This window comes from Meriones unguiculatus, chromosome 1, assembly GCF_030254825.1.
Source record: "Meriones unguiculatus strain TT.TT164.6M chromosome 1, Bangor_MerUng_6.1, whole genome shotgun sequence".
Lineage (NCBI taxonomy): Eukaryota > Metazoa > Chordata > Mammalia > Rodentia > Muridae > Meriones > Meriones unguiculatus.
In genome coordinates, this window is record NC_083349.1 from 60,548,546 (window position 1) to 60,565,141 (window position 16,596).

Sequence of the window (16,596 nt, forward strand, 5' to 3'; positions counted from 1 at the left end):
CTTAGCTGGACCTAGAAAACAAGATCAGGACACCAGTGCATAGGTACAGGGAAGTCTTCATGTCGGACTTCAGTTCTGATGATCATGATCCATGGAATGCCTTTGGATGCCTGATTCAAGGCCACAGTTCTATGGTCTTAAATGGAAATTTCCTGGATCTGAGTCATCCATAAGTAGGAAGAAGTGGGGAGAGTTGCTTTTATAGTGCTTCCTTGCAAACCTGGGTTCTACCAGCAGATTGGCTGGTAATTCCACCACATATTCTGTAAGCAGAAAGCCAACCCTCATGCCCTCTTCCTACATAGTCCCATTTCTAGATACTTTTATTATCTTATCAATCTGTCATTTGAGACTTGTAGCTGGGCATGGTGACACAGGCCTGTAACCCCAGCCCTTGGGGAGGCAGAGGCAGTGAGTTTGAAGTCAGCCTGGTTACAGAAATGTGTAGTCTTTTTTTTTTTTTTAAATCTCAAAAAAAAAATTGGATCTGGGCACAGTGGCCAGATTTCCAGCACTTAGGGAGGCAGAGGCAGGCCTCTGTGAGTTCAAGACCAGCCTGGTCTACAAAGCAAGTCCAGGACAGCCAAGGCTACACAGAGAAACCCTGTCTCAAGAAAGCCAAACCAAACAAAAAACTAAAAAAACAAAAAAAACCCCAACAAAACAAAACAAACAAACAAACAAAAACAAACCAAAACAAAAAAAAATTATGTGTCTGTGTGTGAGTATGTACCCAATGTATTGGAGCCTTCTGGAGCTGGAGTTAGAGTAGAGATGTGTAGATGTTGGGAACTGAGCCCAGGTCTTCTGGAAGAGCAGTAAGCACACTTAATTGCTAAGCTATCTCTCCAGTCTCACCTGTCAGCCTTGCTAAGGCAAATGCTTTAAATATTAATTTTCCTGTTAATGATGTGGACTAATGGTGTGATATTAGGCCATCAAACTTGATCCCAGTCGTTTGTTAAGATTTGTTCAAGGTTTAATAGGAAGGGCTGACCTTTCCTTATAGAGTAAGTCATAAGAAGTATTGGGGAGGGGGCTGGAGAGATGGTTCAGTGGTTAAAAGCATTGTCTTAAACAAAAAAATTCTTTTAAAAAAAGTATTAAGGACCGCCCCCCTTCTTTTTAAAGTATTAAGGGTGCCCCCATCCTCCTCCAACTGGATTAGCACACTTGGATTTGTTTTCCTCTGCCAAGCGTGGAACAGGCTTTTCTTGGTAGAACTCTTTCTAGTGAGAAATGAGGCTACTTCAGTTACATAGCCAAGATTTCTGCTACCATTTTCTTTATTTTTGGATGGTAGGAATGGAGTAGAAAACACAAAATCAGGAGTTGGAATGAGACAGGCACACATACTTCTGAGAAACCAAAATGGGACACGGAGACGTGGGAAAGATTGCATGACCTGGATTTAGGAAGGAGGAACCTCAGACCTGCCAGGGAAGGGAGTGATCCCTAAAGCGGCAAAGCCCAGATGACTTTGACAGACGTAGTTGGGGGAGTGGGGTCGCCCGCTCAAGCTCTCAAAACGGACCCCGCCCCTTTCCCAGCAAATCACAGCCTTCCTCCCCAGGATGCCCAGCAGCCACTGCTCTAAACAGCACACTGCAACCGAACATTACCTAACCCCGCCTCCCCAACCGCCCAGGGCAACTTCTCGTGTTTTTATTGGCTTCTGCAACTGTCAGTCAGCGAATCCTCGTATCCGTTGGCTGTCGCCTACCTACTCTTCTTTCCCTTGTAATCCGGTCTCTTCGGGCACTACACGCCTCCCGGAGCTGGTATCTTTCTTCGATTGGGTAGTCGGAATGCCACTCTGCAGAATTCCCCGCTCTGATTGGCTGGGCGCGGCAGGCCTCGCTCAGTTACCAGGCAGCGGGCTAGACTGAGGCTAGTTACCACGTCAGTGAGCTGACAGGGAAGGTAGCCGGCTCCGCCGACCGTCCCGGCCCACTTTCCCTGAGAGGTCTCACCCCGAAGTTAGGGTCGACTTCCAGACGACAGGCTCCTTCCCTTCTCTCACTCGCCGGCAGCGCCGGGAAAGCGGCTGGGGAGACGCCTCCGGGGCCAGGCTGGACATGAGCTGCGGCTGCGGGTCCTGGGACTAGGCCCCGCCATTTTGGATCCGCTGACAGGTCAGCGAAGTCTCTTCTTAAGAGTTCCAGCGTCGTGAAGGCCGCCTGACGTTGCCATAAGAAATAAGGAGGAAGGGTCCTTCACTTGGGCGAAGCGGGCTGGGTGAAGGGCTTAGGGGGGAAATATAAACCCAGAATTCTGGTGTGAAAAGGAGTTAGAAGGTGTGTGTAGGGGCCAAAGGTCAGGCCCTTGCCCCCAGAGGCTTGTTTCAGCTCTGGTTGTGACTCTGTGGATGCCAGAATCATTATGGTTTTTTCTAGGCTTGATCTAGTCACCAACTCTTCCTTTTTTTCAGAGCTTTCTGCCCCCTAAAGTATCCAATCCTTGGAATCTGAAAGCAAAGTTAAGGATGGTTTCAGGCTTTAGAGAATGAATCTTTCCATATTCTGTAGAACTGTCACTTGTGGATGATTACGTACTAATACGACAAAGTGCTTCATTAATTCTGGAAAAAAAAAAAGAGCCAGTGCAGTCTGGATTAGGTAGTCAGAAGGAATAGAAGACTTGAGGCCAGCAGCCTGGAGAATTGGTCTATAAGATTTTTCCTTATACAGGACATTTCAGCTGTCATCGTGGTTCTGTTTGTAAACACTTTCTTCACATACTCTCTATGTAGTTTTGCCTGTCTTGGAACTCAAGACCAGGCTATCCTTGAACTCACAAAGATCCACCTGCTTCTATCTTAAACCCTTTTCTTTTGGTGTGTGTTTTGGGTAGGCATTAACCCACTGTGACTTCTTTCCACTTACCCTAAGGATTTGAGGTTTCATCACAAGGAAGCCACTCTAATCGTGGCCTGCTGGTTGAGAGCCAAGAGGGACTTGAATACTGATAAAGCTTGGTACTGGTGGTCTGTTTATTTTTAGTAGGTTAAAAAACATGACTAGGGCAGGAGATGTAGCTTAGTGCTTGCCTTGCATGTATGAAGTCTGAGCAGTGCTTCGTAAACTGGGCATGTTGGCACACACCTGTGCCAACCTGGCACACACTTCCCTACCTACTTGGGAGGTAGAAATAGGAGGGTTGGACCTGACATTCAGGGTCATCCTCAGCTACTTCTTGAGTTAGAGGCCAGCCTGGCTAAATGAGACACTTTCTAACAGACAGACCAGTTATGAGAGATGTTCTACTCCTTGTCGTAGGTTCAGGGAAGCAGAGTGATTGATGGGGCACAACCCCAAAGGGTGTTTATGGCTCCAGTATTTTATGGACCTTTGACATTGCTGTGTCAAAGCAGTGGAAGTCCATCAAAGGTAAAGAGTACTTTCGAGATGTAGTTCAGTGAGTGTAGTGTTTTTAGTGCAGAAATTCATATGCTTTTATTTCAAGAATACTAGGTACTAGTGTACTATCCTATACTGGGATATAGATGGGAAAATCTGCTTTGGGGTTGCTCAGTTTACACTTGCATCGTGGGGATGGGATCCTTGGGTCCCATGTATGGTGGTCAAGCAGTTCACCACTGAGCCGTAGCCACAGCTTGCTTTATTTTGAGACAGGGTCTCTCTAAGTTGTCCTGGCTGGCCTGGAACTTGTTCTATAGCCCTTCAACTGCTGGGTTTACAGGCTTGCACCCCTAGATCTGGCTATATACTTCTGAAAAGTAGTCACATATGCTAGGTGTAGTGACTGACACTTACAATCTCACTACTTTCAGGGTTGAGGAGGAACATTTTGAGTTTAAGACCAGCCTGGCCTACATAGTGAGATTCTGTCTCAAAAAAAAAAAAAAAAAAAAAAAAAAGAAAAAAAGAAAAGAAAAGAAAAGTTAAAAGTAGGATGTGCCTGATTCCTTTCAGCAGATATTGGGACCTGAAAAATATCATCCATCCCTGAGGTTAGTTTAGTATGTGGTTAGGCTTTGTGGCCTGGCAGTTGTACTATTTTTTTTTTTTTTTTGCGCATTTTGAGTTGTAACAAGGTGAAGCACTATCTCCGGGTATTGGAAGGCAAATTATCTAAGATGATACAATACTTGAACTAAGTTTCTCTTACTTCATTCTCCTGAAGTTGTCCTCCTGAAAATGGGTGTGTTAGAGTGTGTATGTGTCTGTGCATGTGTTAGTAAGAGAAGGAATAGTGTTTATGGTTTATATATATAGATTTAAAACAAATGGATGGAGCCAGGTGTTGTGGAGCACGCCTGTAACCCCAGCACTTGGAGAGGCAGAGGCAGGAGGATTTCTGTGAATCTAAGGCCACCCTGGTCTACAAAGCGAGTCCTGAATAGACAAGGCTTTTAGAGAAACCCTGTCTCAAAAAACCAAAAACAATCCCCACCCCCAAAATCCAAAACCAGATGGGAATGGTACAGGATACTGTTTTATGTTGTTGCTGTTTTTTGAGGGGGTGTGACTGTTTTCAAACAGGTTTCTCTGTGTAGCCCCAGCTATCCTGGAACTCGATCTGTAGATCATGTTGGGCTCAAACTCACAATTCTGCCTGTCTGTAGGATTAAAGTGCTAGGATTAAGGGTGTACACCACCAATGTCAGGCTAACACTGCTTTTTATGAGATGCAGAATCTTCCAGAAAGTAGTTAAATGTGACAGATGAAATGGTAGCCCAGCCAGCACCCAGGTTAGGTGGCCTGCATTGCTCATCTGCCTGTAACCCTCCCGAGTTGAAAGTACTCTGCATAAGTGGCAGTCTGCTCTTCTGGTAGGTAGTGTGACAGTTTCTTGCCAGTTAGGCCTAAAGGTAGCTGCAGAGACATCTGGTTTGTTTGTGTGTTTGTTTTTGTTTTTGTACTTAAGTCATTTTCTGAGCTAGAGGTGTATCTCAGTGATAAACCATTTAACTAGCATGTGAGAGGCCCTGGATTTGATTTCAGTACTGGGAGAAAGTGTAATTTTCTACATAAATTTCATACATAATTTTCTAGTTCCACTGACATACATTTTCTTTAAGGTTGTATTTCTTTTTAGTAATGACTGTAAAGAGATAGTATGTTTCAGTCCTGACAGTGATACTCATTGGCCCAGTAGGAATTAAAGTGGTAGACACATTTTAGTAACTGTTGTCAGTTCCAGTTTCAACTCACCATACTCTTTCACTCTCCTATGTTCTAGAAGTCAGGATGACTGCTGTTTAAAAAAAAAAACAAACCTGATACTCATTGATAGGGTAATTATTCTGGCTACCATGGACAGCTAGAGAAGAAGACACGGCTCCTGTTTGTGAGGAGGCACCATTTCCAGACCACTGGAAAGACCATGATTGATCACACTCTATCCCTGTTGGTTGAGTATCACTGATTAGAATGATTGGATGTTGGGTCCATGGTGTGTGGTGGGGTTGTGTGGAAGGGAGGAGGAGAGAGCTGTTTTGTCTTTGTGGTGGAAGAGATAGGAAATAAATAATATATTGTTGTTAATCTTTTATTGTTTCTCTTTATTACGTTCCAACAGTAAGAGAAAATACAGTAGAGAGGTATGTACCTTTGGAACTCCATTAGCAGTGGAAATGACCATGGAAGTGATGATTTATTCCAAATAGTAGTATACATGATCATAGAAGCAATAGTATAAATGATCATGGAAGTATGAGAACAAATCTTATGAACAAGGGTTATAAGTTTAAATGCATGTCAGGTAGATGATGTTAAGGCCTGAAGTGAGTCGCGTGGAAAACATATAGGAAGTAGCAGAGCTTGTGACCCCTAGTTTGAAGAAGGCAGCTGCTTCTTCAGCAGGTGGTTACTGCTTGAAGACCTGAGTGCAGGATGACTAGCCTTCCTTTTTTTTTTTTTTTTTCTGAGGCAGGGTTTCTCTGGGTAGCCCTGTCCTGGACCACCATGCCTGGCTCACCTTATTTTTAAATGCATGAAGATCCCTTGAAGAGAAGCTAGGCAGGCTGGGTGGGACCATCACTGCCGCTCCCGATGTACCATCTCAAGCTGGTCTCCTTTGTCCCACTCTGCCACTGGCCACTCTTATGCCTTGTGTGTTCTGAGTGGTTAAAGATGAGGGATAGAGAGAAGCCTTGTTTCATTTTCATCTCTAAGATGGGCAGTTTTGGACAGGTCAGTGGCTTACCCTACCATATGTTTCTGAAGATAGTCTCAGAATCTCCACAGGAGGAGGAGATACAGAGCAAAGGCACATTGGTCACCTGATTAGCAGGTTTGAGAGGATTTTCCAGCTGTGCCTGGTCAGATTTTTCCTGGTTTCACTTTCTCTAACTCACACTCTTTCTGTAGTTTTGAGTTCAGTAAAATGTGACCTCTCCCATGTCAACAGTGTGTTTTGCTTGCATGTATGTATGTGTGCCATTGTGCTGGGTGCAGGTGGAAGTTAGAAGAGGGAGTTGGATCTTCTGAAACTGGAATGATAAATGGTTGTGAACCATAATGTGGGTGCTGGGAACCAAACCCGGGTCTCTCCAGCCCCTCTTTTTTTTTTTTTTTTTTTTTGAGACAGGGTTTCTCTGGGTAGCTTTGGCTATCCTTGACTCACTTTATAGACCAGGATGGCCTTGAACTCACAGCAATCTGCCTGTCTCTGCCTTCCTGAGTGTAATCCCAGCGCACCCAGGTGCCCTCTCTTTCTTGAGAGGGCTTCACTGTGTAGCTTAGACTGACCTTGACCTTGTGATCTTCCTGCCTCAGCCTTCCACTGCTGGGATTTCAGGTGTGCAACACTGTTCAACCGAGGTTTGTTTAAAAAGAGCTGTGTGCCCATCGATATGTGTTGGACCCCCCCCCAAAAAAAATGTTCACACTGTCTAGGAGAATGAGTTAGCTGAGGAAGACTTCATGAGCAAACACTGTCATAAAAGCCTTGTTTAGGAGATGTTGACAGCATTCAGTGCCAATGAATGAGCAGTGCCATTCAATGTTGGGTGCCTAATAGCAAACCCAAGGGAAAATGTCTTTATTTTGCTATGGAGAATTGTAAGGTTGTTGGTTTTTTGTTTTTGTTTTTGTTTTTAATTTGTTTTGGCTTTTGGACAGTCTCAGTGTTTAGCCCAGGCTAGCCCTGAACACTTATTCCTCCTGTTGATTACCACATATAGTAGCTACTGTAGGAAACAGTAAACCAAGGCTCAGAAAGATTAGGCAACTTGCTTGAGTTTATGGTACAGTACTTACCCAGCCTGCATGTAACTCTGGGTTCATTCTTCAGCACTGGGGGGTGAGAGGAAAAAAGGAAGAAAGAAAAAAGTCTTCACTGTAGTCATTTAGTTAGAAGCAAGGACCTCAAGTCTGTCTTGACTCTGAAGACTATGGACTTTTTGTTTGACAGGGTTTCTCTGTGTAGCTCTGGCTGTCCTGGACTCTCTTTGTAGACCAGGCTGGCCTTGAACTCACAGAGATCCCCCTCCCTCTGCCTCACTGAGTGCTGGGATTACAGTGCGTGCCACTGCTTTGGGCCATTTTTTGGTTTCTTAATGACTGCCCTTCTGATTGGAGAAGGCTGCAGTTTCAGTGTAGTTTTGATTTGCATTTCTCTGATGGCTGGTGAAGTTGCACTTTTTTTTTATGTTATTGGCCATTTGTAGTTCATCTTTTGAAAACTGTTGATTTTACTAGCCTATTTATTGATCGGATTGTTTGAAACATTTTTTTTCCTTCTCTGTGTGTGAGCATGTGTGTTGTACATGTTTGTGTGGGTTCACATGCCCATGTGTCCTTTGGAGGCTGGAGGTCAGTGTCAGGTGTCTTTCTCCATCCCACCTTCATTTTTGAGATGAGGTTACTTCACTGGACCTGCTCACCTATTTGGGTAGACTGGCTTGGCCTGCCGGCCCCAGGTCCTCCTGCTCATTTCCTCAGCACTCGGGTTACCGTGGTTCCATGCCTTTTATTTGGCTTCTGTGACTCTGAACTCAGGGCTTCATGCTTTTCTAACTGTGCCATCTCTCTGGCTCTGGGTTGTTTGTTTACTGTCTTGTATATTTTAGATCAAGTAATGACAAAGCATCCCAACTCTAGATGCTTTATTTCGCATATGCTTTTTTATATATGTATCTGTACAGAATACAGCACTTATCAACATGGATGACTAGATAAAACATCAAAGTGCAAGTGGTCGGTGGTGTCACACACCTTCAATCCCAGCACTCAGGAGGTGGAGGCAGGCAGATCCCTGTGAGTTCGAGACCAGCCTACAAACTGAGTCCAGGATAGCCAACGCTACATAGAGAAACCCTGTCTTGAAAAACCAAAAAGTAAAAAAATAAAAATAAATAAAAGTGCAAATTACAGAAGAATAGAAAATATTCATTACATCTAAAGCATAGCATGGTACTTTATCTCTTCTGTTCTGTAGGCTGTATCTTTACTCATTTAACTGTTTGCTTTTCTAGGCACTTCAACTTCACGAGGTCTCATTTATGTACTTATATCTTGAATTGTTTTTCCTTTAACAGTTTCAGAGTTTGAAGCTTTATGTTAAGTCGTTGGTTTGTTTGAAGTTGTTTTTTTGTGGAACACGAGAGATGGGGTTCTAGCTTCATTCTTCTTTATGTGGATATCTGGTTTCCTTCCTTCCTTCCTTCCTTCCTTCCTTCCTTCCTTCCTTCCTTCCTTCCTTCCTTCCTTCTTCTTTTCTTTCTCTCTGTTTGTGTGTAGTCCTGACTATCCTGGAACTCACTCTGTAGACCAAGCTGGCTTCAAACTCAGAGATCCACCTGCCTCTGTTTCTCAAGTTACTGGAAGACTTGGTGGTTTTCATGACTTTCATTTCGTAGGGTCCTCATTTTATATAAAATATGCAAATTTAGCTACTTTAAAAATTTATGTGTATGGGTGTTTTGCCTACATGTGTATGTCTGCACCATGACTACCTGGTGCCCTTGGGGGCCAGAAGAGGGCACTAGATCCCTTGGGACTTGAGTTATAGGTGATTGTGAGCTGCCACATGGGTTTTGGGAATCAAATCTATGTCCTCTGGAGGAGGAGCCAGTGCTTTGAGCCCTGGGCCAAAGCAGGCCCCCAAGCTTTGCTACTTTGAGGCCATGTTTTTTCTCAATGATATTGTGTGTGTCTCAGTTTTCTTTTAGATACTATTGAACTGTAAAATTCCTCAATGTAAGTAATATATCTATTTTTATTTTATTAGTTTTAGTTATATTGGTCATAAACTAAAATAATTCTGAAAAAAATCAAAGCATTACAGATAAAGGTTTGATTATATCCTATATTTCATAGCACTTTCTCTTTAGATAGATGATTATGATTTTGCATAGACCCTTTGTTATTTATTTGGATTAAAATTTTAAAAAAATTGCTGGGAATGGTGGTTCATGCCTCCCAACACTTGGGAGCCAGAAGCAAGTGGTCCCTGAGTTCAAGACCAGTCAGGTTACAGAGAGAGTTCCAGGACAGCCAGGGCTATGCAGAGAAACCCCTGTTTCAAAAAAAAAAAAATTAAACAAAACTTTAAATTTATTTATTTTGTTTTATGTGTATGAGTGTTTTGCCTGCATGTATGTTTGTCCTTTGTGCTTGCCTATGGATGGTAGTGAGCCAATATGTGGGTGCTGGGAACTGAATCTGGGTCCTCTGAAAGAACAGAAAGTGCTCAAATTGGAAGCCATCTCTCCAGTTCTTTTTTTATTTTAATTTTTAATTTTTTTTTGAGACAGGATCTTTCTGTGTAGCCCTGGCTGCTCAGGAACTTGCTGTGTAGACCAGAATGGCCTTGACTTCACAGAGACTGACCTCTTGTCTCTGCCTCTTGTATGCAGGGATTAAAGGTGTAGACCCCCATATCCAACTTTAAATGCTTTATTTTGTATATACTTATCTGTAGAGAATATATTAACTATATGTATCAATATGGATGACTCTTAGACAAATCATAAAAATGCAAATTACAGAAGAACATATAAAATATTAACTACATCTAAAACATATAAAATACTGTATATTATTTAAAGGTACCCATCAGTAGAATAAGAGTAAAAAGTTAATAAATGTCAGTTTTTTTAGTAATAGGAGGTATTGACAAAAGGAAGATGTGATTGGGAAGTATTTAGAGTCTTGAGATGTATCATTAGTCTGGATGATGGCTATTATATGACTCTGTATCCTTTTGAATGCTAAATATTACATATTTGAAAATAAAAATATAGTGTTTTGTCTTTTGGTTTGCATACACAGTATTAGATAGGTAGATAGTCATAGACTACAATACTTTCTTTTTTTCACTTTGCAGTGGTTCTGAGCTTTTCTTTTTGAGACAGACTCACTGTATAGATAAGGAAGCTTTAGACTCATTCATGAATACTAGTGTTATTTGCTTTAGCTACCTTACTGGGCTCTGAGGAGTTTTTAAATGATGAAAGTGGCAAATTTGTTGTTACACACTCCTGGACTCTGTTATATACTCTATGCCAAGAAAGAAAATGTAATTTTTTTTTTCAAAAGAGTCTTATGTATCCAGGTTGTTTTCCACTTTGCTGTGTTATGAAGGATAACTTCACCTTTTCTGATTCGTCTTCTTTTACCCACTGTGGTGCTTAACATTACAGGTTTTCAATCGTACCTGGCTTATGTAAGTGGTGCTGGGGATTGAATTTAGAACTTTGTGCATGCTAGGCAAGTACTCTACCGGATAAACTACATCCCTAGTCTTCCAAGAAGAAAGTCTGCTTTTCAGTATTTTCACCTGGGGAAAATTAAATATCTTTTCTAAGTGCTATTCTGGGCAGCAAAGACAATCCTGTAGTAGTTCTTTTGGGTACAATAGTAAATTACCTTCTTGTTGGAGATTTCCTGCAAGAAGTAAGTTGATGTGAAGATTTAGAACTTCTCAGTGAACATGCCAGTACTACCGTCCAGTTTCCTGGAGCTGACTTGGCAGAATAGTGCAGTATTTAAGTTGACATTTAGCTGTGGTTCCGAACCAAAGCAATCTCCGTCCCTCTCTCTTGGGACATGATTTCACTATGTTGCTTAGGTATCTTTGAACTCACAGAGATCGTTTCAGTCGTCTAAGTGCTGGGATTAAAGGCGTGCACCCACCCCAGTGAGCTAAAACTGTTTTTCTTAGCAACCTTCATTTTCTTTTGCTTATTTTAAAGAAGTGTTTATTCTTTTGTGGCACACTTTTAATCTCAGCACTCAGGAGGTAGAGGCAAGTAGATTTCTGTGAGCCTAAGGACTGTCTGGTCTACACAGTGAGACTCTGTATCTAAAAACCAAAGAAAAAATTTATTATTATTATTTTTTGAAATGAAGTCTCATGTATCCCTGGCTGGCTCCCACCTTCTTCTGACTCCAGAGTGTACATGTAGCAGCTGTTACATGGAGCAGCATTGTTGAGTTTTGAGTTGTAGCTTGAGCTACTTGGAACTTCCAGAGACTTCTAGGAAAGTCAGGTAGTTAGATTCATGACTTAGATGGACTTCGTTTTAGTGTTACTGGTAGAAAATGTTGCTACTGAAAAGACAAATGACATTTCTCATGAGTATGCTCTGAGTTAATTAATTAATTGGTAGTTCTGGGTTTCAGGCCAAGTTCCTCAAGAATGTTAGGTAAGTGCCCTGTCATTAAGCTGCATTTCCACCCCTTTTTTATTATCTTTATTTTGAGATAGGGTCTTGATAAGCAATTTCAGTTCTTCTTCAGCCTCTCTGATGGCTAAAATAACTGGTATATGCCATCATACATGGCTGTTCTTTAAATAATCATCCAGGCTAGGTATCGTGGTGCTATGCCTTTAATCCCAGAGGCAGAGGCAGATGGATCTCTGTGAATTTGAGGCCAGCCTGGTCTACAAATGGAGTCCAGAACAGTCAGGACTATTACACAGAGAAACCCTGTCTTGAAAAACAAACAAAGAAGGAAAAAATCCTTTCTGTTGGGGCTGGAGAGATTGCTCAGTAATTAAGAGAACTGGTTGTTTTTCTAGAGGATCCAGGTTTGATTCCCAGCACCCACATGGTGACTCATAATCATCTATAACTCTAGTTCCAGTGGATCTTATGTCCTTTTCTGGCCTATGCTGGTACTGGGTGTGCACATGGTACACAGATGTTCATACAGTCCAAACACTTGTATATATAAAGTGAAAGGGAAAAGCCAGGTACTGTGTTTGTATCTTAGCACTCAGGAGGCAGATGCAAGTGGATCTCTGAGGTAGAGGCCTGGTCTACAGAGCAAGTTCTAGGACAGCCAGAGCTACACAGAGAAACCCTGTCTCAAAACCCAACCCAACCAACCAACCAAATCTGAAAAGGAAAAATACTAACCAGTCTTTTCAACTGTTTTGGTAGGTTTGTCAGGATGGTGGATAAGAATATTTATATCATTCAAGGAGAAATTAACATTGTTGTTGGTGCCATCAAACGAAATGCCCGATGGAGCACGCATATACCACTGGTAAGTGGGGAATGGGCAGACAGTCTGGTCACTGAGTTGTTGTAGAGATCTCATCCATGGTTAAAACAGCATTCAACTAAGAGTGAGTGAATGAGTGTGTGTGTGTGTGTGTGAGAGAGAGAGAGAGAGAGAGAGATAAAACAAAGGGGATGCAAAAGGGAAGGGATAGGTCCTGAAGGAGGAGGGAGAATAGCAAACAATAGAATACATGTGACATGAAAGCAGAACAGAGAGCTAGCTTGGGTTAGTGGTACATTCCTGTAATTTAGTGCTTGGGAAGTAGAAGCAAAAGGATCATATGTTCAAGGCTAGCTTTAGTTACATAGTGAGTTCAAAGCCAATCTGGACTGCTTGAGATCCTGTCTTGACAACAACAACAAAAAAAGGTAGGGGGTTCTGGAGGAGTGGCTCAGCAGTTAAGAGTAATTGCTAATCTTCAGAGGACCAAGTTTGGTTTACAGCACTCATGTTGGGCAGCTCATAACTCTATTTTATAGTTCTGGGTGATCCCATACCCTCCTCTAGCCTCCTTGGGTACCTGTACACATATGCTGTATACTCATGTAGAAACACACACATGCACTAAGTAAAAATACATCTTAAATGGGCGACACTTGCTGCACAAATAAGAGGCCCAGAGGTTGTATCCCCAGAACCCATATAAAGGGTTTCTGCTTATTCAGAGCTGGTGACATGGCTGAGTGGGTAAAGCCTGTAATTTGAGCCTTGGCAGACAAGAGACAGGGATACTGGAGTAAGCTAGCTTGTGAGACTAGCCATATCATTGAGCTCTGGGTTGATTGAGAGGTCTGTCTCTGAGGATAAGGTGGAAGAGTGATGGAGGTAGATACCCAATATTAACTTCAGGCTTCCACATGTCTATGAACATGTATATATACATACACATATCCAAATGAAAAAGAAGAAGAAAAAATAACCATAAAGCCAGTTGCTGGTAGGATGCTTAGGGGATTAAATGTTTGCTTTGAAATCCTGAAAATCCAAGTTTGATTGCTGAAACCTACATAAAAATGGAAGGAGAGAAACAATTTTGCAAAGTTGTCTTCTGACTTCCATATGTGACGTATACCTACTCATATGCATACAAAACAAAACAAACCAAAAGGAAAGAAGAGAGAATCTGCTTAAGGGGAACAGAGGACCAGCTATAATGGCGAGGAGGATAGGAGAAGGCAGTGGTGGGTAGCAGATAAGAACAAAGCAAATAATAATATACATATATGCAAATGCCACAATGAAATCCATTATATTTCTTTATTTCTTTAGACAGGGCCTCAAACTTAGTATGTAGCTGAGGCTGTCTGTAAACTCTTGATCTTCTTGCCTCTGTTCCCAAGTGTTAGGGTGTACAGGTATGCACCAGCACCACTCTCTAGTTGAAACCCGTTAGGCTAACTTAGAACAACCTAGGGCTGGCAGGGTGGGTGAGTGGAGAAAGCCTGATATATTACTACTGTTCTGCTACTGTGAAGACTCCATGACCAAAGCAACTCTTATGAAAGACATCATTTAATTGGGGGTGTGCACTTAGTCTGTTGTCGTTGTGGTGGGGAGCATGGTGGCACACCTGGTGCTAGAGCAGTAGCTCAGAGTGACATCCTGATCTAGAGGCAGCAGGCAGACAGAAACTGGGCCTAGCATGGGCTTTTGAAACCATATGATTCACTTCCAGTGACATACTTTTTCCAACAAGGCCACACCTCCTAATCCTTCTAATCCTCAAACAGTTCTACTCCCTGGTGTCTAAGCATTCGAATATATGAGACTATGAGGGCATTCAAGCCATTCATTCAAGGCATTTCATTCAAGCCACCACACCTGACCACCCGAGTTCAATCCCTGGAACCCACATGCTGGAAGAAAAGAACTGACTCCCACAGGTTGTCCTCTGTCTACTACGTGTGTGTGTGTGTGTGTGTGTGTGTGTGCCCTTACATATACATATACACAGATAAACGTAAGAAGTCCCCCTAATTAAGACAATAATCATTTTTCAGTAATAATGAGAGTAATAGGAATTCAGAATTACTGTTGCATCCAAGCACACTTCTGTTTTTTTTCCAACTGGCATCAGATTTACAGGCTTAATCCGAAAGATGACCACATTCTTCTCTCTTCCATGTATGTGCATATATATATATATACATGTATGTATGTGTGCATGTGTGTGTGTGTGCATATACATATACACACATACAGTGTATAAATACATGAACTAGAAATAGAGACACTTTATTAAGAAAGGGAAAGCACTTTCTTTTTTCGTTTTTTGAGACAGGGCTTCTCTGTGTAGCCTGTCTTTGTCCTGGAACTCACTCTGTAGACCAGGCTAGTCTGGAACTCACAGAGATCTGCCTGCCTCTGCCTCCCAAGTGCTGAGATTAAAAGTGTGTTACCACAACTGGTGGGAAAGCACTCTTGATAATTATTTTTCTGTTGCTGTGATAAAACACCTTAACCGGGACCTGGAGAGATGACTCAGTAGTAGGTGCTCTTCCAGAGGACCCAGATTGATCCTAGCACCCACATGGTGTCTCAGACCACCTGTAACTCCAGATTCAGGGAATCCTCTCCCTTCTTCTGGTCTCATGGGTACCAGGCCCATGTGTACACAGATAAACATTCAGGCAAAACATACATACAGTAAAATTAAATAAATCTAAAAACAAACTAAAAACAAACAAAAACCCCAAAACCCCATGTCCAGGGATTGGAATGATGGCTCAGGGGTTAAGAGCACTGTCTGCTCTTCCAGATGACCTGGTGTGAGTCCCAGCACCCATATTAAGGCTCATAACTGTCTGTTACTCTAGTTTCAGGGATCCAATATTCTCAAAATTTTAAAAAAATTACCTTATGTAAATGGATATTTTGTCTAGTTGTATGTCTGTGTGCCATTTATGTGCCTGATAGTTTTGTAAATTAAGTTGATATTTGGGACTACTTTGGTATGCCTAGAAATATCAGAAAGACTTATAATTTCCTAGGGCTATAATTAGTAATCAAATTCATTCAAATTAGTTTAGTTATTGATGATGCATAGAGTATAGCTGTGTGATGATAATTCTGTGCAGTGGAGTCTGCAAGCTTCCACATATGGAGCAGGTCGTATCTTATCATGAGATGGATAAGAAACTTTCTTGTTCTTGTTAGGTCTTAGGAAGTCCATATATCCATTAAGTGAGCTCAAGTTGGTCTGTAGAAGGATTTCTGGCTATTAGATAAAAGCCAACATTCTTCAGGAACTTGTGAAGTGGTTCGTTTTTGTTTTTGCTCCTCCCTCCAGCTACCCTTCCTCTTTATAATCTGCACGATTTGTTCAGCCCCTATTATCTCAAGCTTTCTTGCTGTCTTTATCTTTTGCTGTCTCCACTGTTCTCTCCCATTATCTAGCTACACTAGCCCTGGCCATGTCCAGTTTCTCTTTTCTCTCTGCTCTGGACTCTTCCAGGTGCCTCTGATATTCTCTCTTATCCACAATAAAAACCTTCTTCCTCATAGAATGGTCATCTTGGCAGTTTCTTTAGTGTGCTCCCCACATACATAAAGTTAGTTTGTTGTTGTGTGTATGTGTATATATATATGTATATTTTGTAGAATTGGTTAAAAAAATGTTGGTACAATTATAAAACCAAGTTTACTGCTTTGTAACTACCATTTTACCTGCTAAACCATCTCTCCAGCCCCCCCGTCAATGTTTTTGAATAAATATGGGAACATTCCAAATATAGCCACTAAATAGTTTATATATTCTCACCAAGTTAGAAAGTTCTAATATATATCTGTATAGTGTGTATGTGAAATGAAAGCACAGACATTTGGTTTTGTATATACACATACTTATATAAATAATGTTTTTGGCCATTTTTAAAAATTATCGGTCCCTTTTTTTTTTTTTTGTGAGAAGTTTTGAAAGACCCTGGGACATTTAGGTATTAAAATAGGCATACAAATAAAACACTTACTGCTAATATATCATAAAGAAATTTATTTAAAAATAATTCTTTGGGAGCCACTGAGATGGCTTAGAAGGTAGAGTTGCTTGCAGCCAAGCCTGATGACCCAAGTTTGATTACCCAGAACATTGTGGAAAGAGAGAAGGAACTCTTG

At 41.7% G+C, this 16,596-nt stretch overlaps 1 protein-coding gene across 8 annotated transcripts in view; it reads left to right on the forward strand.

Moving 5' to 3' along the window:
* Nucleotides 1–1,882: 1,882 nt before the first annotated feature.
* The window catches only part of Gbf1 (golgi brefeldin A resistant guanine nucleotide exchange factor 1), a 135,691-nt gene continuing 120,977 nt past the window's right edge, over nucleotides 1,883–16,596 (forward strand). For all 8 annotated transcript variants that reach the window (XM_060390598.1, XM_060390602.1, XM_060390601.1 and 5 more), the window contains exons 1-2: nucleotides 1,883–2,135; nucleotides 12,360–12,465. In XM_060390598.1, coding sequence (XP_060246581.1) covers nucleotides 12,370–12,465 — 96 coding nt within the window. In that variant the 5' untranslated portion in view covers nucleotides 1,883–2,135; nucleotides 12,360–12,369. The remainder of the gene's footprint in view (nucleotides 2,136–12,359; nucleotides 12,466–16,596) is intronic.